General features: G+C 42.3%; 2 protein-coding genes across 5 annotated transcripts; both read left to right on the top strand.

Moving 5' to 3' along the window:
* The first annotated feature begins 208 nt into the window (after positions 1-208).
* LOC137879518 (RNA-binding protein Musashi homolog 1-like) lies at positions 209-22,845 on the top strand. Of its 4 annotated transcripts, none has more exons than XM_068720287.1 (14): positions 209-351; positions 897-937; positions 1,716-1,797; positions 1,926-2,010; positions 10,254-10,295; positions 10,829-10,921; positions 16,248-16,296; positions 16,970-17,052; positions 17,262-17,379; positions 18,223-18,312; positions 18,796-18,852; positions 19,977-20,036; positions 20,241-20,395; positions 20,509-22,845. In XM_068720287.1, the coding sequence occupies exons 1-14, from the start codon at positions 287-289 to the stop codon at positions 20,548-20,550; spliced, it is 1,062 nt and encodes a 353-aa protein (XP_068576388.1). In that variant the 5' UTR covers positions 209-286; the 3' UTR covers positions 20,551-22,845. The 4 variants fall into 4 exon arrangements, with proteins under 4 accessions (XP_068576388.1, XP_068576387.1, XP_068576385.1 ...); XM_068720286.1 differs by having other exon boundaries at positions 20,476-22,845; XM_068720284.1 differs by lacking the exon at positions 209-351 and having other exon boundaries at positions 600-937; positions 20,476-22,845.
* Positions 22,846-24,047: 1,202 nt separating this feature from the next.
* On the top strand, positions 24,048-26,548 carry LOC137879589 (transmembrane protein 233-like). The gene is made up of 3 exons (XM_068720413.1): positions 24,048-24,428; positions 24,979-25,125; positions 26,023-26,548. Exons 1-2 carry the CDS (start codon positions 24,249-24,251, stop codon positions 25,120-25,122), a joined length of 324 nt encoding a protein of 107 aa, XP_068576514.1. The 5' UTR covers positions 24,048-24,248; the 3' UTR covers positions 25,123-25,125; positions 26,023-26,548.
* Positions 26,549-27,732: the final 1,184 nt, after the last annotated feature.

Here is a 27,732-nt window from a genome sequence, read left to right as displayed (position 1 = left end):
GGGAGGGAGGGAGGTCCTATGCCCGGGTAGGCTACGGGAAAACGAGGTAGAGGCGGAGCTTATCTCTGAGCGTGCACGCATGCATGCATGTATGCATGTGTGTGTGTGTGTTTCCTCGCTCACCCCTCCTCCTTTCAGCCACCCCACCCCCACCTCCCCACCCCCCTCCCCTCCCCTCCTCCCTCCCCTCTCGGCTGCCCGCCCCTGAGTCTGGAGCAGCAGCAGCAGCGGAGCCTCACTGCCTCTCCTCGCCTCACAGTGCGGGAATATACCAGCGGAGAGCGGAATGGATACGGAAGGGAGCCAGAGCAGCCTGTCCTCCGGCACGGACAACTCCCCCCATGACCCCTGGTAACAGCCTCCGCCGGCCTTTTTTTTTGCTCGCCTCTCGGCCCCGATCCCGAGTTCACCTTGGACTTTAGTTGAGTTCAGTGCGGGAGCGGAGCCGCGCCGAGACAAAAGACAAGCACGCTGCGTGTGTGTGTGTGTGTGTGTGTGTGTGTGTGTGTGTGTGTGTGTGTCTCTGTATGTGTGGGATGGATCCACTCAGCGAAGGAGACTCAACGCACCGCTGCTTTCCGCCGGTCCCCCCCCCCCTCCTCCTCTTGTGTGTTTATTTATCTCGGTCTTCCTCCAGAAGGCCACATTGCAACTTCTCCCCCATCATCTGGAAAAAAATCCTCTAATTTTTTTTCCTCCTCTAGGGGATTATAACGGCGCGACTGGCCGATCGGTGACTTCGCAACATGGCCGATGCTTTCTTCTTACTTTATTCATGCTATATTACACATAATTCCTCCGGTTCCCCCCCTATCGCCACTGAATGTGCGTGTGTTGTGCTCGAAAGACTGCGTGTTATTATGTGTGACTTACAGCTTGTATTTCTCTTCATTCAGCAAAATGTTCATCGGGGGTCTGAGTTGGCAGACAACACAAGGTGAGCTGTCCCGCACGCTACTTTAATAAGTCTGAATGAAAGCCTGCTGTGTGCTCCTGTTTTCTTCCATGTACACATACATCTTCCACATTACACACGGGAGGCTTCCCGAAGTTGAGGAGAAACACTGTGACTAGTTCAAATCAAAGCCTCCTGTTCAATAAGGATCAGCTCTTAGGATTTAGACGTGCCGAGACGCGGGGAGAGATTAACGCTGGAATCGCGTCCACGCATACGACGACTTTGTCTGCCTTTTCATGTCCGCTCCTCGCGTCCTTTGATAACAGAAGGACGTCTATAGTGAAAGCGATCGATTATTCAGCGTTTAAAGCAGAAGTTCGACTCGTGTCGATGCCCCACAGCGCGCGCGCATGTTGTTTTTCCTTATTGTTGCACTCCATTCATTTATTTTAAGACCCATGAGCGCAGGGCTGATGCACGAGTACAGTTTTATTCTTGTTGCGGCGGCCCCGTGTTATTACCCCGCTGCCCGGCCGCCGTGTCAAAACAAGCAATCGTCACCAAGTGCAGCTTTGTTTGTGGTCCGCAGGGCCTAATGGGTTATATTATGCTGAATGGCCAGATAGCCCGTGTACAGTCTCTGGAGGACCGGAGGGGACACAAACACAACGTGGTCCGCCCCGACCCCCATTGTCTCTTTTTCCAGCCACGGCCAGCACATCAGCTCGCCGGGGCCTATAGGGGGGGGGGGATAAAAAAAGTCACACCAGATTTATGGATTTATTTAACCACGCTCCCCTTGCTGTCTTTTTTCCAGAGGGCTTGAAGGAGTACTTCTGTAAATTTGGCGAGGTGAAGGAGTGTATGGTGATGCGGGATCCCGTTACCAAGCGGTCGAGGTAAGAAGGAGGCGTGTGCGCTCCGCCGTCCTATCACTGGATGCCTCATGCCTCTTCCATGCCCTTTTTTGTTTTAAGATGTTGTGAGTTTGCATTTAAGAGTTTCTTATTTTTGTATTCCTTCGCAGGGGGTTTGGGTTTGTAACATACGCAGAACAAGCCGGCGTGGAGAAGGTTTTGGCGCAAAACAGACACGAGTTGGATTCCAAAACGGTGAGTTGTAACATTTTGAGGAGCTGGATGCTGCCAGAGAGTTGTCTTTGGTAACTTTTTTTTCAAATCTGTGTTGCATGTTTTTTTTTTCTTCCCCCTCTGTGCATTTTGCCTCCCACCGTATGGCTTGTAAAGTTGAGGAGTTGAGCCCCCCCCTCCCCCCTCTCATTTCCCCCTACAAATCCTGGTTCAGGCCGCCAACATGAAAGCGTTCTTTCTTGGTCTTCATCGCCATGGTTACCTGGGGGACCTGAATGGGGTGACCCCCCCCCCCCCCCCCCACACACACACACACACACACACACACTAAACCCCTCACAGGCTTTATGCAGAGAGGGAGACGTTTCTTTTTTTCTTCATAGAAAATATCAGCACCAGTTTTCTAGTTGCAGCTCTCTCAGAGAGAACAAACTTTGAGGGAAGGAAACAGTTGTGGCAGACAAACTGATGCCAGGAGGAAGTCTGTGAGGTCCACTTGAGTCTTAGTTGAATTTAGGTTTGTTTGAACAACTATACTGTGATCAGGGGTGGAGGGGCTTCTCTGTGATTTCCCCTCCTACACATCTTGACACATGACGATTCAAAATGTGGGTAAATGAAACAAAATCAGTTGCCAGATACAGGTCACAGAGCGCTCGTGTTTCGCTACATAATGTAGCGAAACACAAGCAGCCGTGTGACTACGAGGACATATAGATGTGTGTGTGGATCCCTGCGTTGGAGTCAAAAGCTGCTTACTCAGATTTTAATATTTGTGAAGGTGTGAATGTTGCTGTCTTGGTCATGTAGATTCGTTGTGAAAAAATGGGGACTGGGTGTGTCAGTTTGTGGCCTCTCCTAACCACACACACACACACACACACACACACACACACACGAACGACAGGATCATTTGAGAGGGAAAATCGGTGGCACAGAGAGGCAGCAGAGCCCACAGGGGTGGAGGAAGGTAGAGTTGGGTTAGTTGTTGGAGCAAGCCTGTTGCTGGGGGTGATGCTAGCCACGGGAGACAGTGCAGTAACTGCACAGCCTGATGGGATTTATGTCTCCATAACAACTTCTGAGCTATTTTGCATTAACTTAAGACACTCAGCTCGGTTGGGCAGCAGAGCTCTGACACACACACACACACACACACACACACACACACACACACACACACACACACACACACACACACACACACACACACACACACACACACACAGATAACGTTGTATCATGACAGAAACACTTATCTTCTGTGTGTGTGTGTGTGTGTGTGTCTACGATTGGGATATTATCTGTGTGCTCTGAGCTTTTCAAATGTTGGAATTTAATTGCAAAGTTGGATCTTTCTGCACAGTTGCTGTGAGGTTTATTACAAAATAAGTGTTGCTGCTGGTAATTTGTCTGTTTTTTTCTCAGTAAGCTTGGGAGCAAGTTCTGAGCAACTTACTGTTTCTCAGTGAGTCATATTACCTATTAAACCCAGGTAAAAGAAAGAAAAAAAGCCAGAGCCAGACAATGTGTGTGTGTGTGTGTGTGTGTGTGTGTGTGTGTGTGTGTGTGTGTGTGTGTGTGTGTGTGTTATGTGAACATTGGTTGGCAGGCCACTGGTGGGGTTAGGAGTTGCCCTGTTATAAACCAAAATACAGCATAAGGCTAAACAATAATAATAATGTTAACCACTCAAATGCAGCTTTGGTTGCTCAGGTTGTTGTGGCAGCAGTTTGTGGGGGAAGCACACTGTGGTAACATTTACCCAACCAGGCGTTTTAAACAGGGTTATGGTTGCCATTTTGTCGTTCCGTTTTGGGAATAAGAACCTAGATTTTTGTCCAGCTTTCATATTTGCAAGGGCTGTATTGTTAAAGACAATAATATTTTTCTATTTTATTATTTTTTGCATATAGCCCAATTCTACGACATTACGTAAAATATTGCTGATTCAAAATCACCGAACAGCAAAACAGCTCATTCCTCAACGGCTCAACGCGGCTTTGCTTTTGCTTATGAATAATTATGAATAAAGCCTTTCAATAGTATTTTTTTTTTTGGCAAAGCTTAGAGTCAACTGTGGGTCAAATTCTGTGGTGTTGGAGCAAATATTTTTAATAACATGCGTAGCTTTATGGGATCAGTGTCAACCTCTCTGTAACGTTTCCAACACCTGTCCCAGTTTAATTATTTTTTTTATCTTTATTTATTTCCATGCACTTGGTGTCTCCCTCACACCTGGGCCCTGTTTCCCCTCCCTCCCTCTTTCCGTAGTTAGAGGAGGATGGCTATTGTTTGATCAGCAGGAGATGTGAGAAGGACATTCCTCCCCGGAATGAGGAAGAATATCCGATGCTCTGATTTTTTTTGTTCTTTTTAATGCGGAGCCTTTGGTTTCCGAGAAAAGACACTACAAGGCCTGAAGCAGGAGGGAGGGAGACGAGGAAAGTGAATGAAAGGGATGTATCAGTGCAACAGGGTGCTGTGTAAGGACACGGAGGTGAGAAGTAAACTACATTACCTGGAGCCAAGGTTCATGCCCCGGTTAAGTGGTATTAAACATTTACAGTCCTGTTACATCCAATATGGTTAAATCCACCACTAGAAAGCTCGGGCAGCAGACCAAACACTGATAGAACAATATAGTTACTGTCAATACCTGTGGGGCTAACAATTTAAATGCAACAAATGCGAGGTTGTCTATTGTTTTTAGAGCGAGGCTGTTGTTTCGGTTGGAGGTTAGATTTCCTGTCGGGGAAGAGTACGGCCTCAGGGCAGCGGTGTGCTGACGTATTTCTCTGGACAGAGAAGAAGGGCACAACTGGTATTTGTTTTCTCGGGGAAGAAAAAAGGACGAGAACAGACATTCTCTGAAACGTCACCACTTCTCATTCACTCGGATTAAGGAAAGGGTGAGTTTAGATTTTGGTGCGTTATTATTTGTAGTGTAGTTGCGGGGTAAGAGTTTTCAGATGAGACCAAAGGCAGTTTGTGGCGATTTCTGACATAAGATTTGGTCATTTTGTGATGGATTTTTGTGCACTTTTTTGTTCTCATGATAAATAAAGTATTTTGTTAAGCCATAGTAATAGTACAGTAGACTATACTTGATGATGTGTTATGTTTTGTAATATAGTAATTGTTATTTTTGAAAGGGCAGTGTCCAAAATAACCCTGAAAAACATTACCTGAAAGAAAAACATATCTTTATACAAGGGAATGGCAAAAATAAAGGACATACAGAAGATTCTTTACTTTCGGTTTAGACCAAAGTAAACATGTTACGGTAGGTAGTGATTGCTGCTTCTGGCTCGCACAACTGGCTGTGAATGTGCAGGGGTGCTCATCAGCATGGCGCTAATATAGCTGCTTTTTTCTATAGATGTGCACTGTAACAGCAGACGTTAGCACCAGCCTCTGTGGACCATTGGCACCACGGTCTGCTACTGGTCTAACACCTGGTTAGTGGAGAGTTCAGACGCCTGCACCAGCTCCTCGCTCCTGACTGGAGATTAGCTGTTAGTGCTGACGTGGACAAAAAACGGAGATGGGGGATGGAGAAGGTGGAGGAGGAGAGAGGAGAGTGAGGGAGGCCCAGTGCTGTAATTAGTATAGATCTGAAAAGGAACTAATCCGATTGAGGCAAACAAACTGGATTGGGCTTCCGAAGGTCCATGCTTGGCCTCAGATCCGGTGATAAAGCCTAGACCGTCTCTGAAGGTGGATCCAGGGTTCTCTCTCTGTGCCGCATGTGTACAAACCCACCACCACATGTCCTGACGAGGCACCCTAGCAGGGTTACAGGGGTGGGGTTGGGTTGGGTTGGAGGGGGGTGGGGGGGGTCCTCATTAGTGAGCTTCGTTAACTAATTACAGTGCCATTGTTCAGCTGTGCAGATTGACCCTGCTGGCCTGAGCCCAAACCAAGTCTCTCTCTAAACCCTGCGTGCATGCATTGACAAGCCAACTGCTTTTGTCTCCTCTGTTTATAGCTTTTTGTTTAGCTTATATTGATTATATCGCCATAATGGGGCGGCCTGTGGTGCCTTTTTTTTTTTTTTTTACCAGTGTGGGCCATTTTGTTGCAAGAATGTGTTGGCAGATTGGCCAATGTGTCAGAGCTTAGGCGTCTATATGTGACGGTGTGATGGCAATACACTTGTTGTCAGTAGAGGTGGATTAGAGTGTATGTGTGTCTACTTGCTTATTTTAATTACATATATGCGTCACTTTTGTATACATGTGTTAGTGTTTATGTGTGTGCTACATGTTGTGTGTGTGTGTGTGTGTGTGTGTGTGTGTGTGTGTGTGTGTGTGTGTGCCTGTGGGGGTAGCACGGGAGCCCCAGTTCCTCTACGGGCCCATCTGTTTTGTACTCTTTGTCCTGTTAATTAATGAAATCAGAGGGGCTGCCTGCTGGGACGGCCCCGCTGCACCGCCACACTGGACAGGCCCACTTTCTCATGGGCTGACTCTGTTTTCCAAATGAATGCCTTCTCTTTCTCCCCGTGCTCTCTCCTTTTCACACTCATTTATCTCTCTCTCTCTCTCTCTCTCTCTCTCTCTCTCTCTCTCTCTCTCTCTCTCTCTCTCTTCCTTATTTATCTACCCATTGATTTGACGTCCAATTTTGATTTTTTGTTTTCCAGTTTGTAACACTGGTGGACGTGCTGGGCCACACGAGGTGACTATTGGTCGTAGATTAGTCTAGTCTTGAAAGCTAAACCACTAAAATCATATTGTAGGCTCTGCCGTCACTGCGCTACATTAGATTGAGCGGAGGTTGGATGTCATGAAGCAGGATGTTAGTCAGACCATTTCAAGAACACTCAGTCATAACTCTTCGTTTGTCAGTTGGGGAAGAGCAGCTTTTTCTTCCTACAAATGTTTAAACACCATTCACGCGTTTTCACCACTGTTGATTGGGACTGTTACATCGCAGAGCCACTTCTCAAATGTCAACCCTCCGAAGAGCTATTTCTGAGTGTTGCAAACAGTGACCTGGCTAAGTCATTTTACTTTTTGCTTTGTGGCCTATCTGTCTTCCTCGAGGCTAATCCGCCAGTCTGATAGATGCTTTAGTTTTCATTCATTATAGCCTTCCTTTGAGTACAGCCAGATTTAGAAATTAGATGTTAGATATATTCTGTTTTTTCGCTGAAGTGGAATGATTTTTTAACAGCATGGCATGACTGTAGCCGTAGTAGCACTACTACAGATATTGCATTAGGCCTAACCTAGTCTAGTTGGTAACCTTCTGTATTTTAGGATGTTTTTTAAGAGCTGATGTTGATTTAAAAGCATTTGAAATAATGGTGTTTTGACAACATGTGAAATGTGAGTGGATATGATGATATATATGATGAGACATACATCTATCAACTGATTTTTCTACACCGTTTGTACCATAGAATCTGTCTTTTTAATGTGTCAGACCACATTGCATTAACAAGATTGTTGCATCAATGTGATGATGTTTTTTGATATGTCAAGTGTTTCATTTACTGTATAATACTCAGTTTTTCAATCAAGTTTTAAGAAAGTATATCACTATTTACTGTATATAATTTTTTTTATATAATCTACATATACTGATCACTCACGCCTCACCCACAAATGTCTGTTTCCAAACAGAATTGAAGAAGAAATGTATCTCACAAACACCCGTTGACAGGAGACTGATTTTCAAAATCACCACATGCTGTTAAATTAGTGAAAAGGCTGTTTGGATGTCTGCGGTTGTGTGCATTCGGCTCGTGGAAACAGATTTTTGGCATATATTATTTACTGTATACGTGCACGACTGCAGCCTTTTGTCAAACGAGAGAGTTGGATTCTGATCGATGTCATTGTCAGCTCATAGTCTGTGTCTCTGACACATAATGGCCTCAGGGTTGCACCTGCCCTCTAGTTTTGTTAAGACAGTTAAAGGCACCTCTCAGCAGCCGTAATTCCCTACCACTTTACACCGAGACTGTTTTGTAAAGTTAGGAGGTGTAGAAAAATATGTATTTACAAGACAACAATATTTAATCATGACTAGGAACATTGCTGCCTCGTGGAGGAGTCTTCAAGTGTTATTCGGTCACTGCAGCTTCTCCTTTCTTTTGTTACTGATTATTATCGCTTGTTGTGTTTCTGCCATGAAATACACGTACAGCCTGAAAACAAGATTTTTTTTTTCAGGTGTACAGGTGCACTCAACTCGTACTGTAAAGTGGGAGACTTGAATTATATAAAAATGGCTTCGTCGGCACTTGCCATTTACAGTATTTGTGTCTTTTGCTGTCATCTTTCTGATGAAAAGCAGGTGGTAAGGTCACTGTATGGGTAATAATCATAGAGTACGAAGCCTATTATGTTACATTTGGCCTAGTAAGAAATGCTGTGTTGTCATCGTTTGTGAGGGCGCTCTGTTGTTGCACTGCTGTTGCCGATAGTTGCCGGTGGCTTTGCGTGTCCTTGTCACCTTTGTCTTTGTGCTCAGACCAGCTGGAGGTGACACGGCTCCTCTTGTCTTTGTGTCCCACTTCAAGGTGCAAAGACCTTCTGCAATCCCTCCCAAGGACGCTGCAGCTGCATCTTAGTTACACAGCGCCGTGCTCTCAAAGCAGTGTTAAATCTGAGGTACTTAAAGGTCCTCGTGGGATATTTTTGTCAGTAGGTTTGTCATCAGAAGCGGGGAATCATCGCAGGAAAGAGATGAAAGGATTGTTAGAATATTGAATGAACACTCTCATTTGTATTGTGTGTATTGTTCGTGTTAAAAGTACTTATTTCTGGCCTTTTGATAGGCTCCCTTTTAGTTGCCAATATCAATTCAATACCTCTGATAGCGGCTGTGTGAGACACTAGGGCTTTCACTTCACACATCCAATTATTAGAACAAAGATGGAACTCTAAGACCATAATACACTACAAGGTCCTGTGACCTAAAATCATCTCTCTCGTTGGCTTGAGTGAGAATAACACGAGATTCCTCACAAATTTAAAATGCCAGGCCAGGCTTTGCATATTTAGCATTATTAAAGGCCAGCTCATTCAAAACTCATTTGCTTCTAATTTTATCTGTAACCTTGACCACTGTGGAGACATTCCACTTGGGAGAAATATGGATACAGTCAAAACTGGCTAATCCAAAATGGAGGTTGTCTGGATTTATGAGCTTTACAAAATATATATATATCCGTCTGAAATGTATTCAGCATATTAAATGCTCATTTTGGATGCCAGACTGCCCTGCTCGGTCTAGTATGTGGCTAAGATGCATTTAGTGTCCCAACACACAATTTAGAGAATGTACATATTCACGTCTCACTGTGTATTTTGTTCCCTACGCCTGTTTGTTTGGCTGGTGTTTTGGGATTTTTTGGGGCTTGCATAAACAAGGGTCTACTATACATACTCGCAGATTAGCATACGTTCTATTTCTGGACTTGCAGGCCTTCAGATGGGCCCAGACTTAGAGGCTCTGTGTCGTAAGTAATTCTAGTTAGTTAACAGTGTGATAATTCATTGGTGCCCAGAGCGAAATTCCGTTAACACTAGCACATGATCAGTTACTGAACAACATATCCGGAGCAGGTAGAGGTTTAGTGTCTTTGCTCAAATGAACTTAAGCTGAGGGATGCATTCTAATGGGGGGTGCCCTGGGTAAGAAAAGGCCTGCCTCACGGTCTCGGATGAGACCGCAAGTTCAATTGTTTAACCCGTTTAAAACGGCAATATTCGTAACCCTGTGCCCTCTATAACAGCTCACAAAATGATTTGGAACTCATTGCATGTTTAACAAAAAAGACACATTACTTCTCTTTGTGGTCTCAGAGACAAACTAAAGAAATATTGTAAATTTAATAATACATAGCTATGTAACCATCTATAAAATATAAAATATTTCCTTCCTTTGGTTTAATAACAATGCCTTTCTGTTTGGATACATTTCTCTTTCATACTTTTTCACATATTGTGTTTTAGTAATGCCAGATAAAAAAAGTTGAATTTGCAATTATTATGATTTACACTAACTGTGTGCCTTCCAACATTGAGAAGGTAAAGAAAGAGTCAACAACGTCTCACTTCTTATAGAATCCTCTGAATTCTGTAATTCGTGAGTGCCGACTTGTCACAATTGTCACCGTTCATCGATCGTCACAACTGCAGTCAAATCCACAGCGGGATGTCTTGAAATGGGGACGTCATTTGAAGAACAGAAATGTTTTACTTTTCCCTTTTTAAAACTCATCTGAACTCGTCTCTCCCCTACAGATCGACCCGAAGGTGGCGTTCCCCCGCCGGGCTCAGCCGAAGGTGAGTGCACCCGTAATGGGTTAACCGCAAGGACGAGTAGTAATGATGTCATGTGTCACTGCTCATCGCTCAGTCCTGGTTGGCTGGGATTAGAGTCAGGCAAGTGACCAAAGATGAGCGGCAATCCACTTGTCCAGCCTGACACCGTGACCCCCTAACCCTGACCCCACCCAACCCCCAACCATCAGCAGCCAACATCTTACACACACACACACACACACACACACACACACACACACACACACACTCACGTTTATCCTGGCACACACACAAATGAATGCCTAGACAAATGCCTGACGGTAGTCACCTGCACGCACGCACACACCCCTCAAAGCCTAAAATGTAACCGACCTTAAACTGAAGTGAATTAGGTTGAATGCCCCAAAGAGCTTTCAGAAACTTTCAGAGATTAGATAAACACCAACAAACACAAAGTCTCTCTATCACCAGCATCTACCCCCTTGCCTAATGTGATTAGTGGTAAACGATGCCTTCTTCTTCTTCTTCTTCTTCTTCCTCCTCCGTGTTTCTAGCTGGTGACCAGGACAAAGAAGATCTTTGTCGGAGGACTGTCAGTCAATACCACCATCGAAGATGTGAAGCATTACTTTGACCAGTTTGGAAAGGTAATACATACACAAATCTGGTATCCCACTCTGGGATAAGCTCCTGTCTTTCAGATTCACGAGTGAAGTGGCTCCCAACTTTTTTGTGTCAGACTGAACTAAAGCACCCTTTCATCAACAGTCCCGTAACAGCATGTTGAATTGAGTATTATAACGATTAGAATTATTATCAAATCATAATAATTATAATGATATAAAAGTGGATATGATAATTGTTAAGTTTGCATTTGTACCACTACCACCTGGAGTGGCACTATTAGCTATTTCAATTGTTTGTCCGCTAGCTAACTATTTCAAATGTTTATCCATAACTAATAACTAGTGTTCAATACTTCAACAATTAGGCTTCTTTTAGCTACTGCAATAAATTCAATTCCAATCAACAGTTTATTAGTTACATTTTCAACTATTCATCCATCACTTTTATTTAACGTTAAATGTTTATCTATGCTTCTCTGCTCACTTGTTGTTTACACACTCTTAGTTGTAAATTGTGTTGTTCAGGTGTAAAGCTGACTCAATATGTCGTCATATTTTTTTTAGATGAAATCGAAATATATGTTTTTATCAAATTACTTGAGCTACTCCACAATCTGTCCACCTACTGACCGGCCACAGCAGAAGTAGCCCCTGGGGTACAAGTACTGTAGCCCTGGTTGGGAATCACCACTCTTATGGACTGTGCACCTTTGATAGATTGTATTCATCTGTTGTCCATATCCCTTTATCTCTCGGCTTTTGAAAAGCTTGCTTTGCTCCTTTTTTTTACTCTATTTTTCCCTTTTCATTTGATGGAGGCAAAATGGGCCTAATTTCAGAGAATAAACCGCAAACATTTAGGTTAATTGGGGAGGACTGAAAGAGAGAAAGAAAGGACTAAAAACTAAAAGAAAGGAAATAAAATGTTCTTTGGTCATTGATGATCTTCTCTGATAGCTACAGTATGAGTTTAGTTTGTTAGTTTATCTCTTTTGTTGGCTGTTTTGCTCTTTTACAATCCCATCTTAGTTTTGGGGGTTCTTCATTTGTCCTGCTCAGCTCCTTTGAATGAAATAATGGTGAAAGGCAAACATGCTGTGGAGACAGATGAGTGGCCGGGGAGAGGGAGGAAGGAAAAAAAAAACAGCGAGAGGAGGGAGATGGTGGGGGACTGAAAGGGAAGAAGCAACCCCCCGTAGAGCGAGAGGGGAGGGGAGTTTGTAAGGGTTGAAGGGCAGAGAGAAGTAGGAATGTTGAGATAGTGAGGAGGAAAAGGGACTATGAAAGGAGAAAACACCAATCTGATGGGCCATAAATGTATCAAAGTGTCCATCAGGCATGAAATGCTGGGTTACTTTTTAGCTAACTACACTTTGGGGGGTTTGGGAGTGTCTTTGAGGGGACTTCAGGCTCTTCAGTATTAATAATCAAATGCAACAGCTGCTTCTGTAACAGCCCCCCCCACCTTACCCAAAATCACCACCTAAGACACCAACTCCCCTCCCATCCCACATACACACACCCTGCTCCAGTCCCTCTCTGCTTGTTGCCGTGGTGACCTGCTTTCGCCCATTGTCCCACTGTAATCCAGTGGGGTGTTTTTTTTGTTTCCTTTAAAAAAAAATGTGTAAGAAGTGTGCATTTGCATGAATGGAAAGAAGGGTGTGTGCGTGCATGAGAGTGTTACAGTGGCATCGCCGTGTCTGCGACGGGAGGCAGGCTTGCATACATTTGCACTGACTGTAAGACTCGCGGCCAGTGATCCAGTTGTCACAAACATTAAGTGTGTGGTTCTGCTGTTGGTGTGAATAGGAAGACAGTTTGAAAATGAACATCGCTTCAGAACGTAGGCCTAATGGATCGGAAGAAATTAACAGCACGAACCGCCTTCTGCCTCGTGTCTGGCTGTGTTTTCTCTCAGTTGGCCTCTGACTCATGTTTAAGGGTATCACCGCATTTCAGGTGCTAGTTCTAATTCGCACAATGTCTTCTAATTCTGGGTCCTGTTCGATCTGGAGCCCATGTTTGTGTGTGTGTGTGTGACCATCGCACTATAAGTCACTGTAAGGTGCATGTTGAGACATGTGTCATGTTGCCTGTTTTATAAAATGGCAGCTCTGTGCCGAATCAGTTCTCCCCGGTGATCACAGACACTCATATCTGAGACAACACTCCCTCCGCAGGATGAGGGAATATTTGGACTGTTTGGACACGTGAGACCAAAGCTGTATCATGGATAGCGCCAATCCCACAGTGCATTCCTGCTGAGCGGGAGGTATTTCTTGTTTATTATCTGAGCCTGGTTACAAGGTGCAGGTTAGGATGGAGTAGGACTCAGTGTCCTGTTTATTTTCATACTGTGGCACCGCCTCGCAAAGGAAAACACAGAATGCACTATACATTTGCAGCAACTCTCTTTGATACATGAAGTAGTTTATTTGTTTGAGTGTAGTTCTGAAGGCACACCTACACAAACTTCATCAGACCGGACTGAAATGGCTGCTCAGTGGACACAAATCGAGGAGTCAAAGACATACAAATCTGAGCTCCTCTTGCTAAATGTCTTAAGGGCAATAGGACTACAGCATGCCAGCAGCCATGTTTGTAGGAAAAATGAGCCTGAATCCTGAGGTCTTGCAATCCCCTTCAACCTGGTAGAGGGTTGAAAACCCCTCCCTTGTTTTGGGCTTAAGGCAGAGCCCGAGAAATGCGTTTTTTACTGGTAATCAGGCATGCAATTAGGTAATTTGATAATTAGCATTTCAGGCAGTTTGGTCATACAGTGCAATTATATGTAACCCTGAAGGAAATCCCTTTTTTCATTCTTTTTTTATCCAGCTTCTCTGCACCGCATTCCTGAAAGTACCTTCCATGAAAAACTACCATTAAAATCCCTCCTCTGAAATCAAGTGAGAGAATAGGTTCCAGCAGCAGGCAAAGGAAGGAGTGGATAAGATGAAAAATGCAGCATGGACAGGGCAGACGGGAAAAGTTGGGACTCCACTCACCCATGTGAGCTGGCGATTAGGAGGCTTGACTGAACACTTTGTCTGCTGGCCTGTTTAGAGAGCGATGGCTGGAGAGAGAGAGAGAGAGAGAGAGAGAGAGAGAGAGAGAGAGAGAGAGGGGAGAATGAAAGAGGGAGATGTGAGGAGACAGAAGGGAAAAAAAAAATGTGAATGCCACCTTTCATAATCTCGCAGAAAGTGTAATGAACTTGTCAGCAAACGCTTGTTCTTCAGACAATAGCTGCACGCTTCACTAAAACCTGGATATTTTTAATGCTTCCCTCGGAAAGCCGCGTATGATCACAGCTGACCCTCGTTTCGGTACATCTGAGAATGTCAGAACTTCATGAGAATATGACCTTAACTTCTCTTCACTCTCTGCATGCATGCTGACTAGTTAGTGACTGAGCCGCCTCTAAGCCAATCTCAGACCCCCACGGCTATCCAATCAGATTGTCTTACAGCACCCTGGGCAGTGGACATCGGAGATCGTCTTCTTATTAGTTTTGGCAAGGGCAAGGGGCTGGTGTGCGACCACAGCATAAGCTCACACACGTGACGGAATATTTTTCAAATCAGCACGCCATTATGTTCTAATGGAAGACAATACGATGAACCACATTAGCATGACTGTGCAGCATATTATCTTTACTCTGGCTTCAAAGATGTGGCTTCGCAGCTCTAAAGCTCCTCGGACTGGCAGCGCTAACCGTCGGCCATCTCTTCCCGAATAGATGTTGCTAATGCTAACGGGGGTGGGGGGGCTAGCTGTGCGTGTAACTCTACTCTTATGATAACATGTTGGCTTGCAGCTGTCTACTTACTGTCCTGTTCCCTGGCTCTCTGCTGTGTCATTGAGTTTGGACGACCGGAAGGGTGGAAGGCATGAGAGGAGAGGAGGGGAGGCAGGCAAAAACTGAATGAAGGACAGAGAGAGGAGGGGGTGCTGTGTGTGTGTCTGCGTGTGTGTGTGTGTGTGTGTGTGTGTGTGTGTCAAAGCTATCGGTGCACAAGGAGGAGAGTTTAAAGGGTCAGGGAGGTTGTAGAAGCAACCATGATCCTCTCCGTGTTCATCATTTAGCAAGGAAAGTCTAAAAATCTTTCACTCGCACAGGCGTAATCTCAACTAGAAGATGCGGATGTTTCACATCTCAAGTAAAGGTTAGAAATCGGGTGGCCTGGTCATCCAGAGGCCTCTGGCACTCATGTTACACTAGTTTGAGTTTCAGTGCTTGCTGCCTATTGAAAATAGCCATGTAGTCATACTCCACATGGCTGCATGTGATGTAGGAAGATCTGTGTTGCAGATTTTTGTAAATGTTGTTGCAATCCTTTTTTTTCTTTTCGGTACGAACAACAGAAAACACAGCAATCCCAGGCCTTTGGCTTCCCTCCTTCTCTCTCTCTCTCTCTCTCTCTCTCTCTCTCTCTCTCCTCAAGCCATCAGAGCTCAGCAGAAGCTGCTAACTTTCCTGCCAGTGAAGGACAAGTGAGGGAGGGAGGAGAGAGGGTGAGAGGGGGGAGGAAGAGGAGGAATATGAATAGGCAGTGGAGTGAGTGCAAAAAGGAAAGTGGAGGGAGAAGAAGAATGAAAGGAGAGCGTGTTGACAAAGACACTCGTTCACTTTGTTCTGTTTTCTCTGATCCAAAATGTTCATTTATCCTCCATCAAAACTTCACCTCCTATGATTCATCAGTTTTTCTCCTTTTCTGTTACATGCTTTCTCTCCCTCTGTTTTTCTCCTTTCCCTCCATTCTATTCATTGAAATTAGTTTGCGAGGGAGCGGGGGGGCAAGTTTTTCTAATTGAAATTCTTTACAGGGTCTCCATGGGAATAGTAAAGTTTGTTGAGAGGGAAAGAAAGACAGCAAGGGTGAACGAATGAAAGGGGAAAAAAAGAGGGAGAGAGAGAGAGAGCAGGACAGAGTTTGTGAGAATTCAGGAGAAAGACAAGAGACCGAGCAAAGAATGGGAAAGAATTTCCTCCAGCGCCTCGAGAAGGGAAACATTCACTTCTTTTTCACCTTGATAGATTGTATTTCATTTTATTTTTAAACAGCCCCCCCCACCCCCGACTCCCTCATTTCCCCATCGCTCTCCTCCCTTCTCTCCCTCTTTCTCTCATTCTTTCTTTTTTCTTTTCTCCTTTGTCACCTGTCACCCCTCCCTCTCCACCCTCTCCATCTGTTTTCCCCTCTTACTCCAATGCTAAAGAGGGACAATGGCACCCCATGCTGTGTAATGATGTGTGTGTGTGTGTGTGTGTGTGTGTGTGTGTGTGTGTGTGTGTGTGTGTTAATATGTCGAAGCTCATCCATTCTTTGCTTCGTTCTCACAGGTCGATGATGCCATGCTTATGTTTGACAAAACAACCAACAGACACAGAGGTACGTATGCAGAGTTATGATATACACACACACTCTCACACACACACACACACACACACACATTATGTTAATATGTGTCGACACACTAAGTGGGGACACCTACAAACATGTCCTCATTAATGAAAGGAGAAACAGCGTGATAGAGTCACCGGGTGAACTTCCACAAAAACAAAAACAAAAATGCAGATTTTTCCTCAAGTGAAATGGAAAAACAAAAGAATGTGAGATATCTCTGTACCCTATACAGGGTCAGGGTGGTTACATGTGACTTCATGAGACAAGTGAAGGAAAAGAGTAGAGTTGAGTGAGATAAATTGAGTGTGATAATTGGTAGAAGATGATAAATCTGGGCTAATGTTTTTGGTGAACCACGCCCCATCCCAGATCCCCCATGATGCCAACTGCTTGATTGACAGGCTGGCCACGCAAGGCCTGCTCTGATGTCTTTTAGCTCCTTGTGTTAGAAATGGCTTTTTAAATCCACTGTAGAGTTTTAAAAAGTTTCTGGGATATTTAATGTGGTCAAATGTTTGCATGAAAACATACTCTTTGTAGATTCTGTGTTTTTCCACCATTCTTTATTGGTATAAGCATCTTTGTCACTGACCACAGCAATTATGAACACTCAGAGATGTCAAGTGTTGCAATAAGAGTCTGTTTGTGTGTCTTGCAGGCTTTGGCTTCGTCACCTTTGAGAATGAAGACGTAGTGGAGAAAGTGTGTGAGATCCACTTCCATGAGATCAACAACAAAATGGTACGCATGTCAACAGCAACATATTTCAACAACCTACAGGTTTCCATTGAAGAACTATTGAACATGTGTGGTTTATATCACAGTGTTAAGCATTATCTACTCATTTGTTTGAGCAGCTTTTAGTCTTACTGCCCAGGTGTGTTGTGTACTTCTGTCCATAGCTCAGTGTTTTTTACTGAACGTATTAATGAACAATGGTTTCCTGTTAGGTGGAGTGCAAGAAGGCTCAGCCCAAGGAGGTGATGACGCCGACAGGTTCAGCCAGAGGTCGCTCCAGAGTGATGCCCTATGGGATGGATGCCTTCATGCTGGGCATCGGCATGCTGGGTAAGATTCAAAATCAGATATAGCAAATACATTGAAGTCTCCTTAAAGGTTTTATTCATAAGCAGTAGGTGTTGTTGTTTAGCAGAAGCTAAAAATAACATAAACATTGACATTAGTGGGTAGTTTTTTAATCAAATATGTCTTTATATAATTTGTTATGTATTTAACTGTTTAAATTAAAGGGTAGTTTGGGTTATTAGTCAAAATATAGGCCTATTTTCAGGCTGTAACAGAGAGGTTTTAAGGCTACATTTTATGTACATTTTAGTCTAGACCAGTTTTTATTTTTATGCTGTAATACAAAACTAAACTCATGCCATGTTAGGAATGTCCTCTGTGGCTCCTTACATTTTTTTTATTTCTTCACTTAAACCCATAAAATGTTCATGAAAAAAATCCAGTTCACTTGAACTGAAATTGTCTTCTTGATTGTGTTAATGAATATCTGAGCTGATGTTCATCTCTCGTGAATAAAACGACCATCTATGATGTAAAAAATGTAGAGGTCACAGACTGAAGGGCGATAGAGCTCTACACACTGGAGTGAAATATGGTTTGAAAGCATCCTCGTTGGGAAAAACAACCCAACGTGTGTCATTTGTGGTGGTTTGGCTCCCCCTCCTGGACATTTCACACTGTACCGCATTGTAGTCCCCGTCATCTCAGAATCGGCTGTAGATGTTAACTCATTAACATCTGGTTCGATCGTAGCTGATGCTAACCGTCATACGTCACCGAGAACAATTATATTTCATGAAGTTTGTGTCTTTATGTTTTCTTGGCTCTTTATTCAGCCACGGTAACTAAACTGATGATTATTATGATTATTATTATTTCCAACAGGCTACCCAGGTTTCCAGACTACTACCTACACTAGCCGCAGTTACTCTGGAATTGCTCCTGGTTACACAATTCCCGGTTATCAATTCCCAGGTTAGTCCACATACATCTTAACATGTCTTGCACTCTTTATATGTCTTCTAACAGGAAGAGAAGTAAGTTTGAACGATACAGGCTGTAGCATGTAGTTGATGTTTACAAACTACAAGAACATGCACACTTAATAGCATCTGAAATTATTTAAATTGTTCCTGCCTTTCTTTCCAAAATATCTCCATACGTCTTAAATCTCAATTGTCTCAATGTTTTCTCTTTCTATTCTTGTGTTTATTTGATCTACTTTCGGAACCTCCTTTCATTTGGCGGTCGTCCCCCCCCCCCCTCCCCCCCCCCCCCCCTCTTCCTTTGCTCCTACCTTCCTGCCTGTCCTCACAGTAGATGTTGAACTTTCTGTGCTTGTGCGTCCATGGTAGCGTTCTGCTGTGGCCAAATGTCTGTGTGTGTGACTTTGTAGTCTGGCCGGCGGATGGTGACTGTATTTACAAAGCGCTCTCTCTTGACCTTCTCTGTTTCTAGAATTCCATTTAGAGAGGACCCCCCTCCTGACATCATCCCACCCCGCTGAGCTGGCAGGTCAGTAGCTCCTCATTCCTCCAAGGACCCCAAGAAAGAAAGAAAAAAGCTATTTAGCACAGAAGAGTCAAATGAAATTGCTGGCAAGAAAGTGAATGAGCCTATCACCTAAATGTCAAACTATTCATTTAGGTTTCATGAAAACTGACAAAGCCTTTGATCGTCAACTTGTTTTCTAGATCAGTGGACCAATTAACTTAGGGGATAAAAAAGGCAAAAAAAATGCTTCCTGCAATTATTCCAGTCAAGTTTTTTTTAGCGGATTTGAAAACGCATCTTGGCACAAAAAGGCACATGATTCTACAAATGATCCTTTAAAATGACAAGAAACCTTCTGTCTGTGAATCCTCTGGTTGTATCAACAAAGTGGCATATCTTACCACTAGTCGTCTTAAAAGGTTTCTAGCAAAGAAATTCCTCTTATGACAACCGGCGCAGGAAAAAGAATGTATAAATTAAATGAAAAATACAATAATAATAATCATTTGAATTTAATTTGAAAAATGAAATTGGAATAATAAATAAAAAAATAATTAAATTAAGAAATAAATTAACTAAGAAAAAAGTTAATTTAAACAAAAAATATGTCAAACTTGAAATTCAATTAAAACACATACTTAACTGTATATTATATTGAATTAATTAAATTACACTTGAAATAAAAAATCTAATTCAACTAGATTTCAATAAAATGATCAATTTGACTAACTATGAACAGGTGTTCACTGCTTCTATCTTCTCTCACAGTTTCTCCTAATTCAGCCAGTTAGGAGCTGCTTTAATTAAGCTTTAGGATGTTTTGTGAATACGGCCCCTGCATCTCCAAGCTGCTCATGCTGCTCTGTCTGTACACTGCCATCTAGTGGATCTGAGTTGTACTTGAGTTGTCATCCTCCTTGTTGTTATCATGAGCTTTATTTAGTTCCTTATTTAAAACATGTAAAGTCAGATTTTATTGAATGTTATGGTTTTGATTCCCTCCACCAGCTGGATTTAAATCGGATGACAGATGTTTGCACAGATGTCAAGTCAACCGACACTGAGCTGTAGATCGTGACTCATGATGTGATGTGAGAGCCATCCACAATGACAATGCAATCATTTTGTTTGTTTGTAACCCTCAGCCATTCCCCTGACTGCTTATGGACCAATGGCAGCAGCCGCTGCAGCTGCAGTAGTTAGAGGTACGTGTGTGCTGAGACAAAAAAATGTGTGTACTTGTGCATATACTTGCCTTCGGTAGAATGTGTGTACATGGTCCTGCTTGGACAAATAAAGGAGTATTTATAGACGTGTGTGTGTGTGTGTGTGTGTGTGTGTGTGTGTGTGTGTGTGTGTGTGTGAAGCCCTCTAGTGCTGAAGCCTGACTTGTCTTCTCCATCTCTCAGGCTCCACCCCTTCACGCACAGCTGGTTTCCTGGGCACCAGCAGCCCTGGACCAATGGCTGAACTGTATGCTGCAGCCAACCAGGACTCAGGAGTCGGCAGCTACATCAGCGCCGCTAGCCCCGCCCCCAGCACAGGGTTTGGTCACGGTCTAGGGGTAGGTCATACGCCCTACCAAAGTGCACACACACACTTCAATACATGCATGGGTGCACGTATTATTCACAAATCTAATAGAAAGTGTATCCCCTCTTGTCTATGTACCCCCAGGGCCCGCTGATTGCTACTGCATTCACTAATGGCTACCACTGAGAAGACTCAGGTCACTGAAGCTGGGAGGGCCTTCTCTTCTGCTGATGAGCCAATCAGAATGCTGGCTGCCCTCTGATGGCACAACCTGATTGGCCGGCCACAGGCTCTACTGGCTCCCTGTGGCTCCACCCACCGACTGAATATCTTTTTGAAATCCTGAACTCTGTTTTGCTGTACTAATCTCACTTCAACATAACTTCCCCCGTCTCTCCTTTTTTGTCCTCATGTAGTGTTATAACTAGACACCCCCCCCCCCCCCCCCCCCTTTGTTATCCATTATTTTCTTCTGAAGCTGAGAAAAGAAAACTGCAAAAAAAAAAAAAAAAAAAAAAAAAATCTCTGAGGACCAGTTGTCATCTTTGACAAAGCCACAGAGGACTATTGTAAGTTGTTTTTTTTATTATTATTATTTTATTTCAATGTGATATGTCGTTTCATCATGAAATCCTTCAAAGCCGTTGCTGATGTGAACAGAGAGAAGAAACCGTGAGACATGGGTCTTTGTCTGAAAACCATTTTTAACAAAGGAAGAACAAAATCAACAAAGTCCACTTTTTAACTCATCGCGGAAACATGAAAAAAAACAAACTAAAATGTATATTTTGGTAGTCTTTAAAAACAAAACCTTTGTAATATTGTTATTAATATTGACATAATAATGATAATCTGTAAGGTATTTTATTCTGTAATTGGTTTTAAAGCAATGTTTTTATGTCTTCCTGTAAGATATTGTACATAGACGTTGGGATGTGGGGGGTGGGGGGGTTACCGAACCAGCTCGCATGTCATTGGTTGGTTTGAAAGGGTTAACTGCTATTTGATTGGCTGTCATCTACTACTATGTGTGGTCATCTCACTACTTTTATCGGTATGCATATGATAGTATGTGTACGTCGTTGGCCAGTCGGCTCCAGCCCTCAACGATAGCTGTTGAGAAATACAACTTCCAGGAGTTAGTCTGGCACATCCGTTCAGTTAAAGTTTTGTCACAATCTCATAACTTTGTTTGCTTTGCCTCTTGAAAAAAGCAACTTTGTCTTCATAATTTGATCACCAAGAACCAGATTTCTTGCATCTTCACAAGAAACTACTTCAGATTAAGATGACGGACCACGGAAGTGTCACAGGAGGAGAAAACGGGGGTTCACGGGGTGGGGGTTTGACTTGACTTCCTCTTTTTTGAAAATATTATATATATATTTTTGCGCGATTCACTTCTTAATGTTTATGTTTTTATTGTTTTCTTTTTTTAAATATTCTTTTACACGGTGTTCTCCACCGTGAAAACAAATGAAGGACATTCTCAGAGAAGCAATTGTAGAAAACATCACAATCATGTTCTGTCCTCTTATCGCTGTTGAAGGTGCATGTGATTGCGTCTGGGTGTGTGTGAGTGAGTGTTTGTGCGCATACATCAAGGTGTAATATGGAACTACTTTTGGCAACGAAGGAGCATTTCGATTGCCAATTTTTTTTGGTACTGAAAAAAAAAAAGATCACCCTGTTCCATTGAGGCTCATCTGCTCCTCTCCTCCCCCGCCTCCCTCCCATTTCATATTTAGGTTTAATACATTTTTGCACCTCTGAAACCAACATATTATTGTTTCTATAAAGTTGCTGCTCCGTGTAGTGGTGAACAGAGGGGGTTTGGTCAGGGAACCAGAAATGGAACAGGGTCTCGCTCCCACTCGGCTCTGATACAGGAACTCAGTACAGATGCCACTGGCTGGCAGGAGAAGTCCAAAAGTTGGAACAAATTCAACATTTGCAAAAACAAGTAGGCTGTTTGTTCAGCCTTCTTGCTGCAGCCTGTTTGATGTTCAGCACAGCAGAAAACTTCCTGATCCAGCCAGTAGTTTCTCTGTCAGACCGTCTGGGACACGACATAAAACTACTGCTGGACACCAACACTGTAACTTTTTAACTTACAATAAAGCAATAAGTTATTTTTTACCTTACAAATGAAAATAGTACTATTATTGGTAAAAGCAGACGACGTGTGGATAATTCTGCGGCATTAAGACTTATTTTCAGAAAAAAAAAGAAACTATATTTTTCTGTTTTGAGATCTTGTTCCCCTTGTATATTGATTTTAATGATGTCTTTTGTTGTGTTGATGTGAGGAGAAGGGCCAATGCTTTGAATGGAGCTTGTTGCTCTACATGAGAGCTCTGGTAAAGTTTAAGATTTGGGCTGTCCCCCGCCAAGCTTTACAACACTGCTTTTCTTTTTTTCCTTGTTTTATTTTTCTGATAATTTCAATTTTAAAATCCTAATAAATTATTCTAAAGCGTTTGATTCTGACTGTTTTTTGATATTATAGAGTTGAATTTATATGCAGGCACACTGCTGTCACACCAGTTGACCAACAATGGCACGCAATCTTAAATCCAACAGTGGACTTTCTCTAAGGCTTCGTTCAGACTGCAGGCAAATCCAATTTGTTTCTCAAATCAGATCTTTGACAGAAGCAAGTTATTTGCAAGTGATCAGATTGGATTTGTGTTTTCTGGACAGCAACCTATCTGAATGTTTTGCTGTTGTAACAACATAGGCGTCAGTAACAACAAGTATGCTGGTGTCCAACATGGAACGGCTCTCTGGTATACATTGCAATTAGGGGATGTAGTAGAAAGTGAATGCAGCGTGAAAGTCCCAGCAGAAAATGTATTGTGTACTGCTGTTCTTAATGTTTTCTGCAGCGCTCTTCTATAGCAGCATGGATTCTTCTCAGCACTTCAACACTTGAAATCAGATCGGAATCGCATTTCAAACCCTCTCCAAATGATGTTTGGATTGCATTTGCATAAATTACATTTCATTTGCTGTCCAGACTTTCCAAAATCAATCTGGATACGATCTGGATATGCCAAATGGAATGGCAGTCTGAACATGGCCAATTTAAATCCTCCATTATGTAGAATTTGAATATTTCTGACTTTGGAGACACCAAGTGGAAGTATTCAAAACGACATCCCTCCCCAAGCAGATTTGACCCGAGGATACACACCAGAAGAGTGATATTCAGCAATCTAAATGTGTGCCCCGAAGACAAGGGAGACACATATTCTTCATTCAGAAAATTCAGAAAAGGATATAGGATTTTTTTCATACTATAATATTACTGAGGAATTATGTGAAAAGCTACCTAAAGAAGATAAATGAAACAAGACATTCAGGATGTAAATGTGCAAGGAGGACCAATTTAACATGGGTAGCCTGATAGTTTCAACTGTGTTTTCAGCAGTTTTAAATTGTAGCATAACTATTCCAGACAAAACAGCAGAATATCTGACCTACTGTGTTTACAACATTCATAGATGTTACACGGCACTGAACCGTAGACAGAGATCCTTTCCATGTATCAGCATGTTGTGCCAGCAGTGGTAAATAGAGTCTGTTCCCTCACACTTCGTCTCAGGGCAGTGTTCTGGATGGAGGCCAGCGGGGTTAGTGATCCTCTCCCAACTCTCTCCTGTTCCCTCTCTCCCCACAAACTTTGTTTTTCCAGCTTTGAAAGAGGACCACCACTTAACATATCAGACTAATCAACCAGACTTTTGAACTTCAAACAAGTTTGTCAGAATTTGGATTTAAACTGGCCTTTCGGGTTCTACTTTTTAGCAGCCTGTTTGTAACTTTTTTAACCGTCTCTAATTTCAAATTTTTACCCCTCTGACTGTGTTGTGTCAGGTACAATGGCTCTAGGGGAGCTTAATCCGCAAGTTAAAAATTCCCTGAGTGGGAGTGTATTTTTTGACCGCGGTTCTTTAGAGGAACCTCCACCTGCACTCCGCAGCTACCTTTGTTTGACTATTTTCACCTGTTTTTGTCCAGCATACCCCGTCAACATTGTGGCCTTGATCTTCTCTATCATGGTAAGCGTGGCATTTCCTGAATATATATCATTTTACAGTATGCAGATGTACTGCTGTCATTGAGGAATAAAATGCATCAGAGAGAATATAAATGAGTTCTTTCTTCAGGATGTTTACTGTGTTTCAGTTACACAGTGTTGTGAATTAATGTGTTGGACACCTGTTCTGCCCATCAAAATAAACCTACTTCATCCTCCATTTTGGAAAATGAAACAAAATCTGATGATATAAACATTCAGTTAGAGGCCAAACTACAAACTAGACTGATGTTTCCAGTAATCTGTCTGCAGACCCGTTCAGTGTTTTCATATTTAACATGTGACCAGGTCCCAACAGGTTAGAAAGCTTTAGATGATGCTTTAAAGCTTCCAAAATGTGCTTAGTTTAAAGTGATTATTTGCAAAATCTGGATTAAAGGCATTAATTGTCTTTTTCATTTCTGGGACTGATCAGATGCTCAGTGGGTTTGTTAGTGACACCGTTTTTTAAGTAAAATCCTCAAACGTATTGACAAAGTTGTGTGTGTAACACAGTGATTTCTTATTGTCAGTCTAGGACCAGCTATTATCAGGGTGACTATGATGGGTCGAGGCGGCTGGGCAGGAACGCTCTTTATGTTGCTGTTGCCTCCATCGTCATTGGCCTTCTCATCATCGCTATCTCCTGCATCGTTCATTATACCACTGACCGTTAACATGTGGGTATATTATCGATATTGATCTGCACACACCTAACTCAAGGCGTCAATTGTAATCAAATTATCATTGGGAAAATGGCATTTTGAAATAAAAACAGACTTTTTAAAAAGGGCATTTTTTTAATAAGGGAATCTATTATCAAATAATATTAACTTTCATTTAACTCTGTTATTATGAATAGAAAAGCTGATGGACAGTGTCTCCCTGACCAGTCTATTGTCTGTCCAGAGAATTGACCAGTGTTTTTGTTACTGCTGTTTACATTCCTCCTGATGCAATTTAAAAAAAAATGCACTACAGGAATACACAACAGTTTTTCTCTTTTTTTAAAAATCATCTCTGCCAATAGATAATGAGTTTGGTCATGTGTGTGTGTGTGCATGCGTGAGCATCTCTGTGTCTATCCACAACTAATCTCGCATTCTGCTGCACCAAACTGCAGGATGTTCATGGCTGCATGCTCAAGCACCTCTCATGGTTGCAGTGACTCACACTTTCTCAAAACACCTTCCATTGCCTGTTATTTACTGCCATTGATTGGCTCTTGACTCCTCACTCTCCACTCTTAACCAGACCCTGGCAGGTAGGGGTTGCCAGTTATCACACAGCTGAGTGCATTGCCATAACTCATTCGCTGCTCTGCAGTCAGAGATGCAGACTGTGTTCGAAATTGTATACTAACGTACTGCATACTACATTCTCAATCAGTATGTACTACATAAGTCTAATCATATTTGTAATATGTATGATATAGCACATTGTTATGCAAGACAAAATGTGTAATCATACCGTGTAAATAAAAGTAAATTGTACATTTTATGATATGACGCAAATGTGTCTCCTGTGGGTACCTAATTTAAAAGATGTTCTTTAATGTCCTTCTGTTTGTGTTCCAGGGGGATTTTTAATGTTGTGGAAGTAGAGAGAGGGGGAGACAACTGTGGATGATAATGTCTAGATGGGCTCAGGTGGTTCGTTCACACGGTGCCATCTGCCAATGAAAGGACTATGACTCGCCTCTTGTTTACTTCAATCTGTACATCACTTCCTCTCATGTTTAATATTCTTCATGTGGACAATCAAGGACTATACAACCTGGTGAATGTGTACATTTCAGAAATTAACGTCAATAATGCTTTGACTTAAAAGGCAGCTTTCTACAAATGTGAGGGAAGCCATTGTTCACAGTAAGATTTTGTTAGGCTGTGACCCCAATTTGAGAAATGTGTTTTCAGTGTTAATTGTCTACAACTTGATCAGAATACCTATTTTATCCATAAAGAAATACTTTTAGTTCTGCTAATACTATGTTATTAAGTTTTATTAAAATTAAATAATAATTATACTGATATTTCCTGCTACAACATTCATTGTCATTATAATGTGTCATTAATAAATTGATTAATAAAATAACTTTTTTTTAAGGAATTTTTCTCATCTGTAACAACAGAGAATTTACAATGTTTTAATGCTCTTTAGCAAACTCCTCCTAATCAGTTCTTAACATTTCTAGATTATTTCCTGCTGCACATCATGATGTCTAAGAATGTATGTATAAACAAACTTGTCTTTCAATAATTTGTATTCCTTAATTCTTTTCTTGCTGTAAAAAAGGATTCAACCGATTTTATTTCACTTAACTTGTTGTAAATAATACGACTCGGCCTTCGGCTTCTTCTGTGGATAAGAAGGCATCTTTTTAAAGTGAGAGTTTGTGAAATACACATCTCACAAATAAAAAGTTACATTCATAAGCAAAACAAACTATTTACAATTCATTACAGTCAGGGCTTTAATTGCTACAGTCATAGTTGGTCTGGTATGATCAGTAGCTAATGGTGGCTAATGTTAGCATGTTTGGTTAGTTTGAGTCATTTCACTGACTTTGTTACATATTTCCACTTGTGCTACGTTTATAGGTTTTAACATTTAGCATGATACATATTTGTCACTTGTGGCTGACACAGCAAAAGTTACAAGGTTTAACTTTAAAGTACAAAACATTACCTTGATGACGTCATCTCAAATTGAGCTATTTGGTGTGATACATCAATTTCTAACAGAGAGCCTGCTTCACAAACTTGGGGCTGAGGTTTGACAGATGCGGGCATTTAGCAGACAGCAAGGGTCCAAGAGAGACGCCTCTTAATTGCAATACGGGAAAAATAGGATCCAGCGGTTATGTAGTTTGACCCATACCCTTGTTAGAAAGTCAGTAACTTAGCCTTTACGGCTTACGTTTTTCAAATCTGTCTCTAGCTAAATTGTTGAAGTGCTCCTTTAACAACATACTAAAAAAGATTTCACCTTATCTTGGCAAACGCAGGGAATATTTGATTAGTTTAATCTTTCTCGTGACAGAATTAGGCTGTTCCTGCTGTGTTACTACCTGTAGTAACACACTGTTTCCGGTGTGGATGGACATTCCGTGGCTCTTGGCTCCTTGACTTTGCCAAATTTGACACAATATTCATATCATATCATATAAAAGTAAACACAAACCAAAAGATCACATTACACATGAAGTCTTTGATATTTGATGCACCTGTTGCCTCTTAGACTTCTCACACCCCACCCCTCCTTTAACCTTTAAAATATGCTTAAAT

This window comes from Cebidichthys violaceus, unplaced genomic scaffold (genome assembly GCF_023349555.1).
Source record: "Cebidichthys violaceus isolate CVI_PGR_0920_01 unplaced genomic scaffold, fCebVio1.0.p SCAF_25, whole genome shotgun sequence".
Classification (NCBI taxonomy): Eukaryota; Metazoa; Chordata; class Actinopteri; order Perciformes; family Stichaeidae; genus Cebidichthys; species Cebidichthys violaceus.
This window is presented reverse-complemented; position numbering and strand designations above follow the sequence as displayed.

What these genes read in the sequence shown, in the direction of transcription:
- LOC137879518 (XM_068720284.1), top strand. Translation starts at nt 754, where the DNA reads ATGCTTTCTTCTTACTTTATTCATGCTATATTACACATAATTCCTCCG. An exon ending in ACGAGTTGGATTCCAAAACG is followed by an intron (nt 2,011 to 10,253) that starts GTGAGTTGTAAC and finishes TCTCCCCTACAG; the next exon opens with ATCGACCCGAAGGTGGCGTT. An exon ending in ATGAGATCAACAACAAAATG is followed by an intron (nt 17,053 to 17,261) that starts GTACGCATGTCA and finishes GTTTCCTGTTAG; the next exon opens with GTGGAGTGCAAGAAGGCTCA.
- LOC137879589 (XM_068720413.1), top strand. Translation starts at nt 24,249, where the DNA reads ATGGCTCTAGGGGAGCTTAATCCGCAAGTTAAAAATTCCCTGAGTGGG. An exon ending in CCTTGATCTTCTCTATCATG is followed by an intron (nt 24,429 to 24,978) that starts GTAAGCGTGGCA and finishes TCTTATTGTCAG; the next exon opens with TCTAGGACCAGCTATTATCA.